The sequence below is a fragment of the Phycodurus eques genome, chromosome 6, assembly GCF_024500275.1.
Source record: "Phycodurus eques isolate BA_2022a chromosome 6, UOR_Pequ_1.1, whole genome shotgun sequence".
NCBI classification, from domain to species: Eukaryota; Metazoa; Chordata; class Actinopteri; order Syngnathiformes; family Syngnathidae; genus Phycodurus; species Phycodurus eques.
Genome location: NC_084530.1, coordinates 9,367,655 through 9,390,194, shown reverse-complemented (window position 1 = coordinate 9,390,194; position 22,540 = coordinate 9,367,655). Strand labels below are relative to the sequence as shown.

Here is a 22,540-nt window from a genome sequence, read left to right as displayed (position 1 = left end):
TATATTGTAAATGCTTTAATAGCCTAACAAATTAAATAAGAACATAATACAAGGTGTCCAAGTCTTTGATCGCAATATAGTCTATTATTAACATTATTTAAATACAGTTTCCAATGTCAACGACTTGTGCTGCAGCATTTAAACAAATCATCCTGAACATTACCCCACATATCCTCAGCTCAGTTTCATCCGAGTGTCCAGGGGTGAATCCTGGGCAACATGGGCAAAACTGGAGGTCAGTGATGTCCATTCACTAGTCACAAAGGTGGCACTTCAAGGCAAAATTCTGATTAACTTATTCATATGGTTTACAGTACTCTGACATCAAAGGAATCAGAGAAAACAAAATGGCTGAATAATGTGCACAATGAATATTTGTACAACATGGAGACGGCTGAACAGTAAGGTAGGTATGACTCGTGTTGACACTAGTGAATCAAGCGTATTTCACAAACACAACACACAAATCTTGAGGACACTTTAGAGTTACCAATAAACCCAATATGCATGCATTCGGGTTGTGAGGGGACATGGGAACACGTGATTCACTGCATCAATGAATACGATCCTTGTCAACAGCATTCAGCAGTATGAAATACAGCAACACCTGCTCGAACGATGCTTGCATTGACTGGTAGAAATAAAATAGCCACATACAATAAATAAATCAGTCTCATCAGGGTAAGGCCTTAGTGTTTTAAAACATTATTCATGTGTGGGGAACAGTGAGGCGGCAGGGTGGGTGACTGGTTAGAGCGTCCGCCTCACAGTTCTGAAAACTGGGGTTCAATCCCCAGCCCCGCCTGTGTGGAGTTTGCATGTTCTCCCCGTGCCTGCGTGGGTTTTCTCCGGGCACTCCGGTTTCCTCCCACATCCCAAAAAAATGCAAACTAGGTTAATTGAAGACTCTAAATTGCCCATAGGTGTGAATGTGAGTGCGACTGGTTGTTTGTTTCTATGTGCCATGCGATTGGCTGGCAACCAGTTCAAGGTGTACCCCGCCTCCTGCCCGATGATAGCTGGGATGGGCTCCAGCACGCCCTCGACCCTAGTGAGGAGAAGCGGTACAGAAAATGGATGGATGGGGAACAGTGATTATTTGGTCTGCCTTTCCATCTGTCCATCCATTTTCAATCGCGCTTATCTTAATGAGCGCTGCTGGCAACCTGGAGCCTATCACAGTTGATTGGGCGAGAGGCAGGGTACTACCTGGAGTGGTTGACAGCCAATCGCAGGGCATGGTTTGTCTTTCTGTTTATATAATTTCAATTCCTGAAAATATGACTACATGGTTCTTGACCTTGTCTGTCTGTGTTAAATCCCTAATTTAATCAACTCAATCTGAGAGGGGGAATTAAAATAATGAGAGCAAATGTCAACAGGTGTGTCAAATCTAAGTCAACAAGGGTTAAATGGACATAATCACAATGTTATTACAAATGGAGCCTTTTTTTCCTCAGAAAATTATTAAAAAAGTGGTCATGGATCTCTATTTTTAACAAGGGTCACGGTATTGTTGAATTGAAAACAAGTTCAAGGGAACATAATACTGTCAAATGCTATGTGCTTTCTTCCAAACGTTACACCCCCCCACATCCCGGTAAAGCACACTCATCATTAGATTAATATTTTTTCCTGGAGAATCAAAACTGTACATCATGTGCAAATCATAAGTACTCAAAACATGATTAACCTCAGGAATATGTCTGAAACCTCAAAGCATGTACCACTTCAATGCTTCTGTGATGACTCTTAAGTCTACGACCTTCTTTCACATTACCAGACATTAGTTTTAGAGCTTGGATGTCAGAAAAAGGGCTTCTATGATTACTAGATTTTGTCCTCCAAAGTGCCCAATGTTGACTCGGCATGCTCATCTAATGTCTTCATTGTTTTGGTTGGCAGCAGTTTGCTGAGAGAACAACAATCCTGAGAAGAAATAATTGCGTGAAAAGAAACACGTTAGCTGTCACTGATAGAAATGTCAGTTACAAGATGTTATTTGTAACAAGAAATGCATGGCTGTCATCCTATATCCTACAATTAGTATATATTTTGTACTTTAAAAGTATTTCAAAAGTGCAATCAGGTTCCAATAATTCTGTAACAGTAACAATTCCGCTTCATATGGGAGGCAGAATATTTTTTTTTCTTCTCCTCCTTGATTCTTTCGCCATTCTATAGCCAGGTTGTAAAGTGCAATACAATTACAGCCTGACCCTTCTCTTAACTTAGCCGTTTTGTTTTAAGTACACTGAGTGGTGACAAAATATTCAACTTCAGCGACATCAACGCGGTTTATAATTTGCATAGCCACTCCCACCACACTTCAGTTGTACAGCCGGGTTCACGACCCTTGTTCTGCATGCTTCTTCTGTCCCATCTTGTCCCGTCCTTCCCTCACAGGATATAGCACTACTGCCCCATACAACACACATCTAATTTGTCATTGTTTTGGATATATAAGGATTTACTTTTCTCATCTTGTTTACAGTTAGTGCTTTGTATTTTGTCTTCTTTTCTCACTCCCCTCTAGAAACTTTGTTCTTTTTGACTGATCAATGCAGATTCTCAATAAATAACCATTATAATACTAAGAAACCACAGCGGCAGCTTAAAAACTGCACTGTGACACAGCAAAACTGTTCTGGCATAAAAGGGATACATATCCTCCATTCTACTTGACCTAACAGCCAAACAGGACCAACAAAAATACATAAATTAAAAAAAAAAAAAAAAAAAAAGAGCCTCTATGGGGTATTAGCAAGAGGAAAATGAGTGGCACCAGACCCAAAAACAAAGAAAAACTGACAGCAAGCATCACGGAAATCTGGGCTTCCACAACTCCGAGGCAATGCCACAGGCTGATTGCCTCAATGCCACGGTGCATTGAGGCAGTGATTAAAGCAAAGGGATTCCCAACCAAGTATTGACGATTAACATATCGTTTTGAAAGTACCATATTTTGATTGATTTAATGTGTTTTTTTTTCGACAAAAACTGAGAAGTAAATGGTGATTTCTTCACAGTAGTCAATTTTTTTGAATTCCTGATAAATAAATTCCTGATAAATAAATTCCTGATAAATAAATACTTGAAATTGTCTACATTTGTGGGCCCTGAATCTATAATCTATGAAAGTTTAACTTTTTGAATGGAATTATGGAAATAAACAAACTTTTCCATAATATTCACATTTTTTTGGAAAGGGTCTGTACATCACTGTTACATACCTTATGTTCTAGTGGGTGGTAGGAAACTGTTCATGTGTGTGGATAGACTGTTGCAACTTCTCCTCTTTCGCCCTTCTGCTGTGGCAAAGCTGTGCAGTAACAAAAAGGCAATCAATACATTTTCTTCTCATTGGATTATATTCTCCTTTTCGGTGTTAACCACGCCTGGGCTTTTCATCTGGGCCCATTCTCCAGTCCAGAATTTTGACATTTCTACCGCGTGTAACCAGGGAATGAGTGTGCAAACACCAAGGAGGCATGATTCAATTAATTCTGAGGCTGGCTGTGAATCATGAAGTTTTCCCGAATGTCACTGAAATCCATAAAAAAAAAAAAATATATATATATATACTGCTCAGGCTGCTCAGGCTTAACACACTAACACTTTGAAGGAAAGCATGTTTCTTACTTGGTGAATTATGAAGCGTAAAATATGAGAACGGAGACCCCGGACTGTTGAACAACTGAAGCTGTACATCAAGCAAGAATGGGAAAGAATTCCACCTACAAAGCTTCAACAATTCGTGTCCTCAGTTCCCAAACGTTTATTGAATGTTGTTAAAAGAAAAGTTGATGTAACACAGTGGTAAACAGGCTTTTTTGGAACGTGTTGCAGCCATAAAATTCTAAGTTAATGATTATTTGCTAAAAACTAAAGCTTGCTAAAGTCGATCAGTTTGAACATTATATATCTTGTCTTTGTAGTGTATTCAATTAAATATAGGTTGAACATGATTTGTAAATCATTGTATTCTGTTTTGATTTATGTTTAACACAACGTCCCAACTTCATTGGAATTGGGGTTGTAATTCTGTAGGAAATTCAATACTGTGCTTATGACTGAATGTACGTTTGCAGGTCCATCAATAAAAAAGGGGGGGTGCTTGCCATTCTAAACATCAGTGGCACACAAGCTTCCTTGTGCCAAGGACAGGGCAAGTTACATTATTATGTCGACATATTTTGACGACCAACATAGAAACGGATGATAAAATATCACCATTAAGCCATAATGATGAATGTAGTTGATGCAATTAGTCGATACCCTCCGCTTGTTCTCTTCAACAAGCGGATCACACCTAATAAACAGCAAACACTTGTCTTTCAGGAACATGTTTAAAGCGAAATCTCTCCCCGCATTGTGGGTGAGCATCATAAACAAACGGCGGGGAAAAAAAGGAGAAAAAAAAGTCAGCTTCCGATATAGTCCACCAATAAATATCACGACTAAAACCCTGTAATCGCTGACTCACAGCACCTCTTGGATCTACAATTTCAATAAAGAATTAATAAAAAATTTTTTTTTTGGTTCAGTTTTGGTGTGACTGCGGACGGTAGTTGGGGACCCTTGCTCAAGATTACTGAACTCATCAGCCCAGGTAAAGGGGTGATTGGTCTGGCTGGAGAGATGAGCCTTCATATCAATGTAAAAAAATAAAATAAAAAAAAGTGACAGCGGCAGTTTAAATACTGTACATTTGATAGGTTTCTGGAAGTCTCTTTCACATAATATTAGCACGTGGCTTATTTTATAAATGCAATATGATGATGACAGACTTAAGTGGATGTGAGACTGCGCAGCCAGAAAAGTGTGCAACTGCGTGCCTTTTCCTTTTTATGCACATGGGAGAATATGGCCCATAGTGCATTTTAATACTAGTCACGAGCTCACCGTTCTCTTTTCCATGAAGTTGGTCAGGAATTCATCTATGTCAGTGCGGCCCTCTAAGAAGTTTTCAGCGGTCTCTTCAGAGTCCTCCTCAGCTTGATGTGCTGCGACCTTTAACCGAGCTTGCAGAGTACTTAGACTACAGCTCTATAGTGTGGAAGAGAAATGCAATTAGTTTCCTTTGTGCAGGTATTCATTTCAACGAGAGATTGTAACTATTTATGAAACAATTCTTTTTAACCACTGCAGTGCTGCATAATATCGACATACATCAGTATGAGGTAAGTGAATGTCAAACAGTGAAATGCCTTTCACGTGAATCTAAGAAAGTGCTCTCTTTATTTTTCAACACTCAAATATTTATTCCTAAACCCATTGATTCAACAATACTACTGAGATTTAAACATTCACTTGCTTGTTTAAAAAAAAGTGTGTGTGTGTGTGTGTGTGTGTGTATGTGTCTGACAAAAGCATAGAAGCCTGTGGATCTTAGGTAACCCTCCCCACTGTCAAATGGAATATTTACAACATAATACAGCACAGTACATCCTAAGTATGACCGCTAATCTTACAAGCCTTGGACATCTCACGTCATTAAAGGTCCACCAGTCTGTGTTGTAGGTATATGTTGTAAAAAATGTTACACTGAACTTGTACGTTGTATTTTTTTGTATTTAAAATATTATTACACAAAATATCTCATTCAGGTTTACTGTTAATTTCTTTTGAATCAAACTGGCTGTGCCTAATTTAAGATAAACCAATAGGATGTTGCCATGTAGGGAATTCCATTATGCCACAATGAGCTTTACCTCACTGAGATCATGTTGTTTCTGCATCTTTGTCTCAAAGGCAGACTTCAGTTGAGTCAACTGTTCAAACTGAACACACAGAACGAATGTGAGCTGCTGGAAAACCGAAGCAATTGGTGCATTTTGATTTATTTGGAATATTAAACTCAAACCTTGTAGATAATTTCTTGTCTTTTCCCTTCCAGTTGTGGTTCCATCTGAAGGTTTCGCTCTGCAAAAACAGATACACAAGTTTGTCAATACATGTAAGGATCTTCCTCTAGAGTCTAGACTGACTAAGCATATAGTCCAGGGTTGGGAGAGGAACGTACTTGCCATATCCACAATGTTCGTGACTAGCTCCTCTTTATCACTTGTGATTTGCTTGAACTGTGGCAGCGTCACGAAGAATCTCAGTAAAACATCCTCATTTTCTGACATGTCGGATAGTTGAGTCAGACTGGGACAAGGTGCAGCAAAGGGTGTGGGTACACAGGTGAGTATGCACCAGGGGATCGGCGAAATAGGAGAATGAAGAGGAGGAGGAGAAAGAACAAATATTTTCATTTAGCTCACACAAACATGCTTGAATAATGTCTTGAGACTTGAGAATGAATTACTTCAAGTCACAGAGTTCAGGAAAAGACTCGGGAATCTCAGGCATCTGGTACATATGTCCATTCAGCCCAGCCTGAAAAGAAACCAATGATGATAATGGACAACAAAGCAAACATTAAGTGAAAGGCAGCCCCTAAACAGGGTCATTCAAAAACTATCAATGCTCAATCTCTGCTGCTATATTGCATAGTTTGATTTTATTTTGCATCTTGTCTAGGTGAAAGTGAACCAAATTATCCTAAATCCCAACCAGCGCTTTGAAACACTAATTAAAAGTTAACATGAGGTGTTTTTCCATCAATGTACCTGTATGTCTCCAACAGGTACAGGCAATGGTAGTTCAGTAATGAGACCATAAGGGGCTGGACCTCGAGGGGAGCCATGGGCAGCATCAACTCCGGGATGAAGCACTGGTCCGACTCCAGATGAAGCCGGTGCTAGGGGCGGTGTGTGACTTTGCCCAACATGGCGGGGACCATAGTGGTAACCCTGAGTCGGGTAAGGAGGGATGCCCGATGGCTTGTACATACTGCTGTTGGTTAAGGTCAAATATCATGGTAATCATATTATTTTCATCACAATTACACTGAGTTTGTTTACTGACTTAAGCTAGTATCTTAATGTGTATCTCAATCAGTGCAACGTTTTACTTGTACACATACTTTATAAGTACTGTATATACACTAGTGATGCACCGAAATGAAAATTATTGACCGAAACCAAAACCAAACTGGAGCCCAAGACAGAAAACCGAAACACCGAAAGGGATTATTAATCAAACTGAATTTCTAATCTCTTTTCAAACAAAACAAAAAACACAAAAGAAATAGCGCTTTACACTCAAAATATAAAAATAAATCAAACCGGCCAATTATTAATTACAAAACTATTCCAATTATTAGTAAAATTGCATTTTTGGCTATGACCAGAGACCTGCCAACCTATAGAAATTCACTTCTAGAACAACTGGTCTGAACTTCCATATTTTTTAAATTATGACAACATTACCATAGAAAAATTATTAGCAGGATACAAATAATTCTGCATACAGTTCAGTTTAGTAATTACTCAAATTATAATCGTTAAAAAATGATGGCTTCAATATTTGTTATTTTACTATATTAATTGCATTAACTTTGTACTGGTGGACACATTTGCATCCAAATCACATGCTCTTTTTGTATTTCCTGTATCCACTGTTGCTGCTTAAATGATGCACATTCCTCATTGTGGAACTAATAAAGGTTAAATTATACTCTAAATATTGATTATGTTAATGTACCTTTAAATTTATAGGCCCATTTTCTCAAGTGACATAGCAGAGGTGACGTATTTATTCATTTCCGGTTTCCGGTCCCTGCGTTTATGTAACTGTCTCGTGTTATTTTATATTTCATTATTTTGCTCTAGAAACACGAACTAAATTGCCTAATGTTTTGCTCTTCAAAGTTGTCTCATCTCCACGCACTCCCAGCCAGACCTAAGTGATGAGTAGGGATGTCCCGATCTGATCACGTGACTGAAAATGTGATTTTCAGCTGATCGAGATCGGGTGAAAAAGTTTTTTTTTTCTCCAATTTTAGTCATTTTCTGACATTTTAAATGTCAAGTGATAAAATATCCCAAAGGTACAAAGATCTTGCCAAATGGAACAGTAATAGCTTTGTTTTATATTAAACAACTTTTCGGGTTATTTTTAGTACCGGCATGTGTGACTCTCACACACAAACACAGTCTCCGCCCTCCTTGAGCTCTAAACTGTTTAATGTTTAATGTTTTATTTCTATTGTTTAATCCTATTGTAGTTGTTACTAATTTATGTTTGGGCTGTTATTTTAAATATTAAAAGTTGAGTTTTGGTAGTTATATGTATCGGATCGGGACTCTGTATTGGCAGATACTTAAAATCAAAGACTCGGATTCGGGTGGGAAAAAAAACGTCGTCAGGACATCACTAGTGACAAGTGTACTGTACCACCCAAGCACTTAGGTTTGTGTTTTGCGACTTCATGTTACGATAGCTTGGCTTCCCCGCCGTCTGTCTTCCATCTTATTCTCCCTCTGCGATAACGGCAGTTCTCAATATGTAGTTTTTTTTTCGCTGTCGTGGAGGCGATGATTAGCGACTTATGCACTTGACAATGGACGCGATGCGCACGTTCGCCTCCGCGGCCCGACATCATATTTAGTAGGAATGACCCTATCCAACTTTTTCACTTTTCACCAGATACTGATATTGTAGCCTTGAGTTTTGGCCGATACCGATATTGGTCCGATAAGGATTTCGGCAATAACTATACATACATTACTTGTTTTGTAGTATGGAATGTTAGAAAAGGCTCGATCAAGTGATATTACTCAAATTGAGAACAATAATCAGCAACAGTAGGTATTAGAAAAATGTGTTATTATTTTTACATTTAAGGATTATGGAGGCCACTGTGCTCTTAGGAACTTTAAGTGCAGCAGAAATGTTTTTGTAACCTTGGCCAGATCTGTGCCTTACCACAGTTCTGTCTCTGAGCTCTTCAGGCAGTTCCTTTGACCTCATGATTTTCATTTGTTCTGAGATGCACTGTGAGCTGTAAGGTCTTAGATAGACAGGTCTGTGGCTTTCCTAATCAAGTCCACTCAGTATAATCAAACACAGCTGGACTCCAATGAAGGTGTAAAACCATCTCAAGGATGATCAGAAGAAATGGACAGCACCCGAGGTAAATATGAGTGTCACAGCAAAGGGTCTGAATACTTATGGCTGTGTGATATTTCAGTTTTTATTTTTTAATAAATATGCAAAACTTTCAACAATTAAGTTTTTTTTCTATCAATACGGGGTGCTGTGCGTACATTAATGAGGAAAAATGAATTTAAATGATTTTAGCAAATGGCTGCAATATAACAAACGTGAAAAATTTAAGGGGTAGTAATACTTTCCATACCTACTGTATGTGCCGTGAGTTTGATGCGAATTTTTGTTAGCTCGTCAGTGGTGTTTTTAATTCATTGCGTGTTAGGTTTGAGCTAGCATTTTTCGTGAACAAAAACGAAGAAAGAAACTAAGTCTGTGATGTATTTGAACATTCGATGTGTACCAGGAATTATTTTATGTCATGGCTGTTTAGTTTTGCAGTGAACTTCAACTGGAGTGTCAATAAATGACTTTAATCAAGCAACATTCACTTGTACTCCTTGCTACTATGTTAGCACCTTAGCAACCTTTTGTTGTGATCACGTGGGCTCTGCATGCCATCCGGTCGCTGCTGGATATATAGAAGTGCTGGAGCAGAGCATGGAATGGACTGCTTGTATAAGAGTGGTCAAATCTGAGATTTTAGATCCAGTCCGATCCGATCGTTGTTTTTTGCTGACATCGGACCGAGTTCCGATCTCAAAGCTCGGCAGGCGTTAGCTGTAGCTTGTAGGTTAGCTGGGTCGGCGCAAATACATAGCATGCAACAAGCATTCGACCTTGGGTAGCCGAACAGCAGAAAGTAGCAAGTTTTGGCTACACAGGGATGCTACAGTTTTGATTAGCCGCTAGCATAATGAGGGTAAAGCCACGTGCTTCCCACTATTCATTGCAACATGAAAATTGGAATTATTGCCATAATAAAGACCTTCATTTTTGTTGTTAATGTGTGTATATGTTACCACTATTTGAATGTGTGCTTCATTTAACTATCACATTTATGGTTAGACTATGTCATTATCAAACCATAACTGTCAGCTGTGTGTAAAAGTCAATTCAATCACAATTCAACCACATTGTCAGCAAACCCCAATGGGCATTACTTGGTAATAGCAAATATTTGGTGTACAAGCTTGCGTGCCGGCCACAGCAAAGCTATGAGATAGCAACAATAAACAACATGCTATTTTGGTCATTTTATTTCGGTGACAAAAGACTTTCAGTCCGCAACAGAAAATGCAGTTTTGGGCTGTTTTCAGCCGAAATAATTCGGACACTGAAATTTCAGTGCATCACTAATATACACAAGCGTGACCTGAAATAATGTGTTTTGCTTCATTGTACTACAATTAGGTCTTTTTGAGTCTAACGCTGGCTAACTAGAAATCAAAGGCATACTTTCTCATGTGAGTTTGTGCGGAATGGCAGGTTATTACTATATCATGAGGAAGCTGATCATCTGACCATTTGTAATCTGTCAGAGGAGTATCCTTACTTAGTTATTTATCATTCTTTTTTAGTTACTGTAGACATTAGAACTTAATAAGAATTTAGAAAATGCAGGCAGACAGAGGGTGACCAACCCCAAACAAATGCGCGTCAATCCAGAGTTAAATCAGTCATTAAGGCAAAAGTTCAGCAAAATGACTACAATACAATAGGGACAACTGAAAATCAAGTGAATTGCGGACATTTGCTTATCTTTCAGGATCAAAACAGCTTACATTCTTTTTTGATAAACAGTGCATAGAAACAGACCAGACTCACTATGGAAAGCCAGGCGGGCCAGTGTACATCAGGGCAGGAGGACTCTTCCAGAACTCATCCAGCAAACTCTGAATGACCTTACCCAGGTCTGAATGCATCCCAAACTACAACAAAAAGGAAAGTAGGAATTGCATCATGAACTAATGCAAATCAATTATCACTGTCCCGAGATGCCAGTTTCACATTTATGCAATCCATAAGTAACAGCAGGCCAACTATGGTAACAGCTGTTTGGCTCATGTACAACCCCAATTCCAATGAAGTTGGGATGTTGTGTTAAATATAAATAAAAACAGAATACAATGATTTGCAAATCATGTTCAACCTATATTTAATTGAATACACTACAAAGACAAGATATTTCATGTTCAATGTGATAAACTTTATATTTTTTAGCAAATAATCATTAACTTAGAATTTTATGGCTGCAACACATTCCAAAAAAGCTGGGACAGGGTCATGTTTACCACTGTGTTACATCATCTTTTCTTTTAAGAACATTCAATAAACGTTTGGGAACTGAGGACACTAATTGTTGAAGCTTTGTAGGTGGAATTCTTTCCCATTCTTGCTTGATGTAAAGCTTCAGCTGTTCAACAGTCCGGGGTCTCCATTATCGTATTTTACGCTTCATAATGCGCCACACATTTTCCAATGGGAGGCAGGTCTGGACTGCAGGCACCCGCACTCTTTTACTACGAAGCCACGTTGTTGTAACACGTGCAGAATCTGGTTTGGCATCGTCTTGCTGAAATAAACAGGGGAGTCCATGAAAAAGACGTTGCTTGGATGGCAGCATATGTTTCTCCAAAACCTGTATGTACCTTTCAACATTAATGGTGCCTTCACAGATGTGTAAGTTACCCATGCCATTGGCACGAATACAGCCCCATACCGTCACAGATCCTGGCTTTTGATCTTTGCGTCCATAACAGTCCGGATGGTTCTTTTCCTCTTTGGCCTGGAGGACACGACGTCCACAATTTCCAAAAACAATTTCAAATGTAGGCTCGTCGGACCACAGAACACTTTCCACTTTGCATAAATCCATCTTAGATGAGCTCTGGCCCAGAGAAGCCGGCGGAGTTTGTGGGTGTTGTTGATAAATGGCTTTTGCTTTGCATGGTAGAGTTTCAAGTTGCACTTACTGATGTAGCGCCGAACTGTATTTACTTACATTGTTTTTCTGAAGTGTTCCTGAGCCCGTGTGGTGATATCCTTTATACATTGATGTCGGTTTTTGATGCAGGGATCGAAGGTTACAGGCATTCAATGTTGGTTTTCGGCCTTGCCGCTTACATGCAGTGGTTTGTCCAGATTCTCTGAACCTTTTGATGATATTATGGACTGTAGATGATGAAATCCCTAAATTCCTTGCAATTGTACATTTAGGAACATTGTTCTTAAACTGTTTGACTATTTTCTCACACACTTGTTCACAAAGAGGTGAACCTCACCCCATCTTTGCTTGTGAATGACTGAGCAATTCAGGGAAGCTCTTTTTATACCCAATCATGGCACCCACCTGTTCCCAATTAGCCTGTTCACCTGTGGGATGTTCCAAACAGGTGTTTGATGAGCATTCCTCAACTTTCTCAGTCTTTTTTGCCACCTGTCCCAGCTTTTTTGGAACGTGTTGCAGCCATAAAATTCCAAGTTAATGATTATTTGCTAAAAATAATAAAGTTTATCAGTTTGAACATTAAATATCTTGTCTTTGTAGTGTATTCAATTAAATATAGGTTCAACATGATTTGCAAATCATTGTATTCTGTTTTTATTTATGTTATACACAACGTCCCAACTTCATTGGAATTGTTGTGCACTCTTAGACATCTCATAGGGTTTTCACAGTATAAAAAAAGTGTTGCAGGTAAATGACTGCAATTAGGTACAAGTATATACAGTAAATAAACAGGTCATTTAAATAGACACATTTCTCTATCATGTGATCGGATTGGTGATCGTTTTTTTAAACTCTGTGATCGGCCCAAAAACCCTGATCATGTAAAGCCTAAAATATACACACATATTTACACACACACATAATATACAATAATATATATATATATATGTTACTTACACCAAAATGCTTTAACACTGTGGAGACATGAATATCCCAATGCCCGCTGGGAACAATTCAACTATATATTAATTTAATTAAACAGTTTCCACTGCATCATGAGGTTTTGTCTGACATCACACACTATAAACAGAGCATTACTATATATTTTTTTAATCAATGGCTTTCTTCATTGTGATGCTGATGAGTCACACGGGAAATGGGAGCTCTTTTGACTTGGCAAGAAGTAGGCCGAATCGAGCCATCACGAGAAGTACACGCTTGTATCTAATGCGGCTGATAAGTCACCAGGTAACAGTTAGCTCAGTTTAGCTTCGCTTCGCATTCAGCTGAACTGATATTACTCTATCGCAACACAACCCATAGTCAGGCTTTCATGAAAACAAAGTGCAACATAAGTGTAACGCGAGAGTTAAAATACAACACACACTCAACAAACTATGGGTAAGAAACACATTATTCATGTTACGTTAATCCTGACGGTTCATGAACATTAAGAATTCATGTCTTTATTATGGAAACAGTTGAACATTTTATGCCGCAATGCATGCTGGGAACCATGCAGCTTCTGCTGCAAAATACAGTAATTCTCAATAAATATAACCCAAGTGAACTTAAAATGCTGTTTTTAAATGACTTCTTTTATTAAGGAAAAAAAACTTTTCAAAATTACCTGGCCCTGTGTGATGAGTCTTTCACATCTCTCTGGACATATTTTGGCCTACTCTGCCCTGCAGAATTGCTTGAATTCCGTAAAACTTGAGGGTTTTTGAGCATGAATGGCCTTTTTAAGGTTATGCCACTGCATTTCAGTCAGCTTCAAGTATGGACTTTGACTAGGCCACTCCAAAACCTTCATTTTGTTCTAAGCAATTCAGAAGTTGACTTGGTGGTATGTTTTGGATCGTTATCCTGCTGCAGAACCTAAGTGCGCTTCAGCTTGACATCACAAACTGATGGCTGAATGTTCTCATTCAGGATTTTCTGTTCAAGAGCAGAATTATTGGCTCCCTCAATCACAGCAAGTTGTCCAGGTCCTGAAGGAACAAAGCAGCCCAAGACCATCACACTACCACCACCATGTTTGACTGTTGGTATGATGTTCTTTTTGTGAAATGCTGTGCTTCATTTACACCAGATGTAATGAGATACAACCCTTACAAAAAGCTCAACTTTCATCTCAACAGTCCATATAATATTCTCCCAAAAATCTTGGGAATCGTTCAGATGTTTTATTGTAAAAGTAAGAAGAGCCTTTATGTTCTTTTTGGTCAGCAGTGGTTTTCGACTTGGAACTCTGCCATGGATGTCATTTTTGCCGAGTCTCTTCCTTATTGTTGTGTCATGAACGCTGACCTAAACTAGGGCAGGGGAGGACTCAAGTTCCTTCAAGTTCTGCTGAGTTCCTTTGTGGCCTCCTGGATGAGTCATTGGTGTTCTCTTGGGGTAATCTTTGTAGGCTGGCCACTCCTGGGAAGGTTCAGCACTGGTCCATGTTTTCTCCATGTGAGAATAATGGCTCTCCCTATGGTTTAGGAAATGGCTTTTGTAACCCTTTTTAGACTGGTAGATGTCAATTTATTTTGACTGTTTCGGAATTTCTTTGGATCGTGTTGTTTTGTTGCACGTTTTTTAGATCTTTTGTCCGACTTGATTTTGTCGGGACAGGTTCTATTGGAGTGATTTCTTGATTGAACAGGTCTGGAGGTAATCAGGCTTGGGTGTGATCAGTGCAAATTAACCAAAAATTGTGATTAGCCACAATTATTCCATAACCAGGGTGGAGAAATTACTTTTTTACACCAGGCCAGGTAATTTAGGAAAACAAAACTATTCAAAGTTCACCTGGGTTATATCTGTCTGGTATTTACATTTGTTCAATTATCTTAAAGAGGGGAAACTATGCAAAAATATAAGATTTTGAGAAGGGGGCCAATACTTTTTACGGCACTGTAGTCGATTGTCCGTTACATTGTAGCACTTTTATTTTGAGGCCATATCCACCCATATTGCGGCACGGTAAACGACTGGTTAGCACATCTGCCTCACAGTTCTGAGGACTGGAGTTCAAATCCTGGCCCCGCCTGTGTAGAGTTTGCATGTTCTCCCCGTGTCTCTCTGGGTTTTCTCCGAGCACTCTGATTTCCTCCCGCATCCCAAAAACATGCATGGTAGGTTGATTGAAGACTCTAAAGTTCCCGTAGGTGTGAATGTGTGCGCGAATGGTTGTTTGTTTATATGTGCCCTGTGATTGGCTTGCGACCGTTTCAGGGTGTACCCCGCCTCTCGCCCGAAGATAGCTAGGATAGGCTCCAGCACGCCCACGACCCTTGTGAGGATAAAGCAGTACAGGAAATGGATGGATGGATGCACCCATATTACTGTACAGTACAAAATTGTTTTGTAGGGTTTTTCTGGCCTAAAACACCCAGTACAGTATAAAATTATTGTAAATATATACAGAAAAAGCTTGAAAATGTTTGAAAGGTTCACATTTTATCCAAACCTACGAAACCGGTGTGCATGGTCATGGTGACATTGTTGACATACAGTACTCATTATAGGCGAGTCGCTTTCATAAGCCGCGAGGAATTGCTTCCTAGTTCCAAATCCGTTGCCTAAGGCGAACGGCTTGACAAAAAAATTTTACTGTATCAAAAATAACATGTTCCAGACTCCAAAGACTTGTGTTTTGGATTCCTCTTAGTTTACAACGCAGCCATGCCGCTCTCTTTCTGCGCAGCACTCATATGCACAACAGACAAAAGATACAACCATCATCACGTGGCTGCCACGTCAACGCCTTGCATTCAACATGGCTGCCACGTAGGCATGGGAGGCACGTCTTTTGGAATTGGATCCAGTTATATTGTATATCTGTGACCCAGAAATACCTCAGTCCCATTCTCTGCCTGCATTGCACCTCAGCACCAGTTAAGAACAGCGGCCAATTCTGGAACTAACACACTGTCAATGGCAAGTGACAAATGTTAACTATTTTTGTACACACTGTTCAGTGTTCGGCGGTCCGTTTTATCCATCAGCCATTATATCAGGGTCTGTTATATCGAGGTTCCACTGTAGTTTAAAATTTTTAAAATGTCCCAGCCATACTTACATTAGTGATGAGGGGGCTCGTGATCACAGTGCCATTATTGCTGTCGACAAGGTGATGACCCACAGGAGGGTAGACGCTAACCACTGGCTTCTCCTGAGGGAACTGAGGCGGCAGAAGACTGGAGGGAAAGAGGTTGACAACCTTAGCTTGACCCAAGATTCAACTTTACAACTCCTATATAAGACATAAATTCCGTAATAAGGTATAATAACAGTTTATATCTAACAGTGTTTCCGGTTACATATCTCACAAGCGATGTAGATGGACTCATTGGCTACTGACATTGAGGCCTCACCAAACTCAGTGAAACAACAAGAAAAAACTTTTGTCTCTGGAGTCCGTGGTTCCATTTGTTCATAGACTCAAATAGTTCTTCGTCTGTCGTGCGCAAATATAAAAGGCAAGAGGTACTGCACTGTCTATCGAATGTCCAAACTGCTGAGAGGTTTGAATATGATCAGATATCGACCCCTTTTACTGTCAGCATAGGTTAGCATTAGGCATTGAAAAACTCTTTACTGAATAGTGTGACCTACGCATGGTTAGTTTACCAGACAGTGGAAACACACTAAAGGCTACTCATGATACTCAAAAGCGTAACCGTGTCTGCAAATATGAACTCACATGTTAACAGTGATGGTTGAGTTGTTGACGGTAAACGGGATTCTGTATTCCACATCTTTCTGGATTTCTGCAATGCTGTTTGGAAAGAGAAATCCAGTCAAGTCGTGAGCTGCCAATGTGTATTTGCAGATGTGATACCTCTCCAGATGTTGTTATAAGATTAAGTAGCATATGTAAAAGCATTTCGCACTGCACTTGCTCAGTGTGAAAGGCCCCCGCGTCAAAGCGCAAAGACGATGGCAACGGGCGGTGATCCCATATTTGGAAGTGTTGACGTACGAGCCTAGAAGGAAGTCGGGAGGCTTTCCCCGCTGAGTGGACCGCAACTTGGCAATACGTATTTTTCATTGCGGGAAAATAAATCCCTAAAACGTTGCTTATTTTAAGAAGGAGGAAGTGACGCAGAGGCAAGAAAAAAGGGAATGGGAATATCCTATATTAATTTTAAGGCAGCAGTTTAAATGCGTTCGTGAGCTTTCGACTTCCAGGAAGATCGCTTCGAGGTGTATTTCAGGCTGAGCAGGGAGCTTTGAAAGGGAGTTTGAAAGCCTCCCGCAGAGACATATCTGTGTATCATTTTTCTTTTGGCACAAAGTTTGGGATAGTCGGACACCGCAATTATTATGCCTTCCTCTCCATTTCTCATTTGCCGTTTACAGTACAAGTCCGCCAAAATAGCACTAAAAAAAATCACTCACCCAGCCCCGCTCCCATTGGAGGAGCATTTTGATGTCACCGTGGCAATGCTCCCGAATACAACATTTATGTATCCGAGGATGTGTCGCTGAGCGTCAGGCACCCTCTGCATTGACGCGATGCTCGGCGTCACGTCAAACCACACTGAGGCCCCCTCAGCACACACACATCCATCCATCCATTATCTGTACCGCTTTATCGTCACTAGGATCGCGGGGGTGCTGGAGCCTATCCCAGCTATCTTCGGCCGAGAGGCGGGGTACACCCTAAACTGGTCGCCAGCCAATCGCACGACACATATAAACAAACAACCATTCGCGCACACATTCACACCTAAGGGCTATTCAGAGACTTCAATCAACCTACCATGCATGTTTTTGGGATGTGGCCTCAGAACTGTGAGGAAGATGTGCTAACCAGTCATCCACCGTGCCGCCAGCACACACACAATGAATGGTAAAGACAAGGGTGTCAGACGCCTTGCCAAGTGCAGTGTGAAAAGGCCTTAACTGTGGTATTTTCAGAAAATGCATCGCCACAAAAGGTTTAAGTTACATCTTTAAATATGTTTGTAAAAGTACACTGCGATTTGACGGGGGGGGTGAAATTACATGTTGGAACTTTTTTATGTTCTGCAGTGTTACAATTAAAGCATTTTGCTAACCTGACGCTATCAGGCACTTTCTAAAGATAAACTCACATAAAGTGGTACCTTGTCTTACTCGTGCCCCAACGTTCAAGTTTTTCACGTTACAAGCCATCTCAGTCATGTTTTTGCTTTGTGTTGCGAGCCAAAATTTAAGTTATGATCAAGCTTCATGTACTGTAATGCCCTCCTCGCATGTGAGCAGGGAGAAAAATAGTCGCCGATTTATTTATTTACTATTTTTATTTAACCTTTACTTATCCAAGTAAGGCAATTGTGAACTGATTCTCATTTGCAACGCCAAATTGGCTGCAGACAACAGAGTAAAATAAAGTCCGATGTCAGCAACAACAAAAAAAAAAGTATCGGATCGGACAAGATCTAAAATCATTGATTTTACCACTTTGTACAAGCAGTCAATTCCATTTTCCGCTCCAGCACTTCTATCCAGCAGGACCTGGATGGCATGCAGCGCCCACGTGATTACAACAACGGGTTCCTAAGGTGCTAACTTAGTACCAAGGAGTAAACTGACATGCCAGTTGAAGTTCACTGTAAATCTAAACTCACATAAAAGAATTACACCTATTGAATATTCAAATACATCCCAGACTTAGTTTCTTTCTTCGCTTTTGGTCACAAAAATTGCTAGCTTAAAGCTAACAAACAATGAATGAAAAACACCATTGACGAGCTAACAAAAACTAGCATTGAACTTGTCGCACTTCTATCTCTCAAAATAATGAATGTTGGTATACAAACTCTGCATAACAACATACAAACATGCAATATAACTACACTCAGGCATATATTCTTCCAACTCTGTGAGAAAAAGAGTTATAATGACAATATTCAAGCATGACTTCTACTTTCTTTGTTACTGCGTGCACCACACTGCCCCTCAGAGGTCAAGACGTGCACAGCAGTTAAATGAGGTAACCAATTGGTTAATAATAAATTAGGTCAGTTTTTCTCATACCAACTGTTGCTGATTATTTTTCTCTGTTTGAGTAATATCACTTGATCAAGCCTTTTCTAACATTCCATACTACCAAATAAGTAGTTTATAAGTCAAGGTACCACTGCACACCTTTACATAATTCATTAGTATAATTGTGCTACAATACTACATTAGCCTACAAAACTAATTGCAAATCAGAAAAATCTCAATAGTCTGAACTATTTCCCGGAAGTGACGATCGAAATTGATACCAAACCACCATATTCATGCTGCTTTGTGTGCGCAGGCTGACCAGAAAACAATTTAGATCACTTAATACTGGAAGAAAAAAACACACATACAAAATACTCTGGTAAGACAGGCGCGATATCACAAGACGTGACGTGCCAGCGACAACTCGTGTTATTAACTCTAAAGATAGCCACGGTCATGGTCACCGGCCACCTGGATTAGCAAACACGCTGGGCTACCAGGAAGTGTTAGCACATACAATATTAGCCTGTTAGCACTAAGACACATGCCCAATTTGCACCTGTCCTGACATCCATTTCGACATCTATAAACAGAGACTGCTAGTTTATCTCCTGTAAATGTTAACCAGGTGACGAGCTCGATTGTTACGTCACGTTTTCTGTGAAGCTACGAAACTATCACAACATTGGGATTAAAATGACTAAACGCATACCACTTGTCATAATAACGAAAGCTTTCACACCAAACTACATGGCGGCGTTACAGTCGAGGTTACCTGGGATGAGCAGCTTTCAGGGACTCGATCTGTCGCTGTCTTTGTTGTTGAAGACTGTTGAGTGGGGTGTGAGGTCCAGAACCCTTTGAGATGGGGAAAAGCCAGTTCATCTTCTCTTAACCAAATTGCTAAAACTGAATTTGGCAGTAGAATCCAAACGTCTGACGTAAACTCAATCCGAAACGGCTGAACAGCACGCGCTAAGTGGAGCTTTGTGCGGCTAACCCCATTAGCTAGTAAATAACGATGCCAACTCCTTTTCGTTCCCACACGCGTTTTGTAGCTACTTTACAGAATCGAACAGTACACCGTGTTGTGCCCGATTAAATGAAGTCGGTGGTGTTTTGTTTTCGTTTAGTAGCGAAATTAATGTCGATGATAGGGGAGATAGTTCGGGCTAAAGGAAAACAACATTGACGCTTAAGCAACTTCTTTACGTAGCCTGTCATGCAGGGTGACGTCCGGTGTAACTTCCTATATGCCCTTTCAAAATAAAACTTGAAGAAACTCAACTCATTCATGTTCATTCAACTTTGTAAATATCCGAATGTGTATTGGTTTTTCAATATCATACCTACTTACTTGCACCTCATATATATTTACATAATAAAGTTGCAAACAACATACAGTATCGATTTCTAATTTAGGAGGAGAAACGTCTCCCCTAAAGAAATGCAGTTGGCACTACTGCTATGTGATATGGACATAATTTCATTTCCCGATATAGGTAATTTATCCTTATTTATCCTAATTAATAATATCCTGAAAACGATGTACTTCCAGATATAGTATTTTCCCTTAAAATTACAAGAAATTAATGGTAATTATTGCTCATCTTTCTCCATTTATTTATAAACACGTTTTACATAGAAAACACATTCAAATTACTATAATTAGTAGTAATTTTGTGTGTTAGTGTGTGTGTGTTAGTTGGAATGGTGGAGCTTGGACAACTTTCTGTGACGAATACAATTGTTTATTCATGGGGTGTGCTTCACAAAATAAAAAAATATTAAAAAAATAACTATTCGATCGGCCATGACCTGCTTAACGTTTTTGTGTTGACGCAGGCGGATGTGTATACATCACCGATCGGTGTATTTTGATGACATCAAGCTTCCATTGGTGGTGTACATCGCATTTGTACATTTACTCACTGGAATTCTCTCTGCTGGAATGTCATCCACATTTCGAAGAGGCCTGATTACAATCTGTCACGTGACCCACGGCAATGAAACAGTTACTGCCCGCCAGCGTCATGTGATCTGAAGCCTCGCCTTTGAGGGAACTACAGTACCCGGTTCGACGCACATTTTGAAGTCCAATGCTAAACAACTAACCGCTTCAACAGCAGTAATCTTAGACGTATTACAAACACAGCAGACGTTCCACTGAATCTCGTCAAAGCGTCTGAAAGATGACTTGTTAATATAACACAAACACCCAACAAGTCTTTCACAACTAAGACCTAACTATTACTTTAACAGATCAGCGACAACCACTCTGAACATATTCCTTCCATCAATGCTCCATTAAGAAGCAAAGAACGTTCATCAATGGAAGAGAACATATGATAGAATCATTATTCTCCGCCAGCTTCACGCTCAGGAAGAAATATCGCTTCTCATCATCGTGGTTGGCGAGACCAATCACTTTAGAAACGCACTTCTCTAGTTAACAACTATAGAAATGATCCCTGAAAGTATAGTCTTAACCTCTAGCAGCGCGACGGCGGGACGTCATCTGCGAGAGTACTATCTTCACCTCGAGGGCGCGCATGTAATTAGCGTTCCTCAAACATCACCAGACGACGTCTACCAAAACAAACAAACAAACAAATAACTAAATGTCAATATAAGTGAAATTGGACGTCCCAACATAGTATTCGTTAAGTTACATTCCGAATACGTAAACCCCAGAATGCTTTGCGCGACCTGTTTTTATATTATTCGTTATTTTTAACGAAATCACAAATTCCTGAAGCTTACGCTGTGTCAAAGTTTTAGGAGAAAATAAAATACGTAATCACATATAAAGGTTACCATGAGTCTGGGGGCACTAGTGGTTTAATTTAGCGTTAAAGCGTAAAAGAGGAAAAAACACTGTACGTCGGTTATAACGTTCCGACAGTAAACCGCTAGAGCAGAAGAGGTCCGCAACAGTTAAGTACTGTATTTACAAATGTTATTCAAGAGGGGGGGAAAAACTAAGTAAGTAAGTTGATTTGAGACAACCATGCAACACACAAATGAGGCAGAAAATAGGTTTTAGATGTCAAATCGAAAACATTATTTAACCTCCCCGCGGCAGCTCGGGCTTTGATTAGCTTGCAGTTAGTTTCTATGACAGTTGAAGGCAGCATTTTGTGATAAAAGTTTTGACCTTATGACCATTTACTCTTTTAACTAGTTATCTTAAGTATTTAATACTGCGCTTGTATTGTTAAGAGCAACACTGGTGCAACGTTTTCTTACGGCGTATTATGACGCAAACGCATTAGAAAATTGACGTGTCGAATGAACAGGAAGACAATATAACCATAAAACGTTAATTCTTCGGTTAGCAAAAAATGCCAGCATTTCCACCTGCAGTACAACGCTCTCACGCTCGCTTCGTCATTTACTCTTCTTTATTTTACGCTGGTTGTTGCAAAAATGTTATCTTACCAGTATATGGTACACGGACGAATGGACCATGTTAACTGTTCGTTAATGCAAATAAAGTTGTGTTCAATCAATCTTCAGAAATCCCATTATCCTCGAGTTAAGTGATTACATCACGATGTTCATTGCGCATGCGCACAGCAAACTGATGCCTGTTGACGAAGACAGTTTTTGGATACCGAAAGGTACCAAAATACCTTTTGAGGAAAAAACAACAACAACAACTTCACACTT

General features: G+C 39.7%; 1 protein-coding gene and 1 non-coding gene across 3 annotated transcripts; both read right to left on the bottom strand.

The window, feature by feature from the left end:
* Positions 1 to 22,387, bottom strand: vps37a (VPS37A subunit of ESCRT-I). Of its 2 annotated transcripts, none has more exons than XM_061678577.1 (13): positions 22,310 to 22,387; positions 19,644 to 19,726; positions 16,593 to 16,667; positions 15,969 to 16,086; positions 10,768 to 10,871; positions 6,618 to 6,843; positions 6,314 to 6,384; positions 6,026 to 6,153; positions 5,867 to 5,925; positions 5,715 to 5,783; positions 4,906 to 5,049; positions 3,234 to 3,322; positions 1 to 1,929 (listed from the first exon to the last, which is right to left on the bottom strand). In XM_061678577.1, the coding sequence occupies exons 1-12, from the start codon at positions 22,337 to 22,339 to the stop codon at positions 3,242 to 3,244; spliced, it is 1,188 nt and encodes a 395-aa protein (XP_061534561.1). In that variant the 5' UTR covers positions 22,340 to 22,387; the 3' UTR covers positions 1 to 1,929; positions 3,234 to 3,241. The 2 variants fall into 2 exon arrangements, with proteins under 2 accessions (XP_061534561.1, XP_061534562.1); XM_061678578.1 differs by having other exon boundaries at positions 6,618 to 6,840.
* Positions 21,141 to 21,355, bottom strand: LOC133404658 (small nucleolar RNA U3). Its single transcript, XR_009768854.1, has one exon. It is a non-coding gene; the product is annotated as a small nucleolar RNA U3 (small nucleolar RNA).
* Positions 22,388 to 22,540: the final 153 nt, after the last annotated feature.

Bases quoted from the DNA above. Each gene is read 5' to 3' on its own strand.
- vps37a (XM_061678577.1), bottom strand. From the start codon at position 22,339: ATGGTCCATTCGTCCGTGTACCATATACTG. The intron at 19,727-22,309 runs GTAAGATAACAT...CCCATCTCAAAG, and splicing joins CGTCCGTGTACCATATACTG to GGTTCTGGACCTCACACCCC. The intron at 5,926-6,025 runs GTACGTTCCTCT...CTGTTTTTGCAG, and splicing joins GAACATTGTGGATATGGCAA to AGCGAAACCTTCAGATGGAA.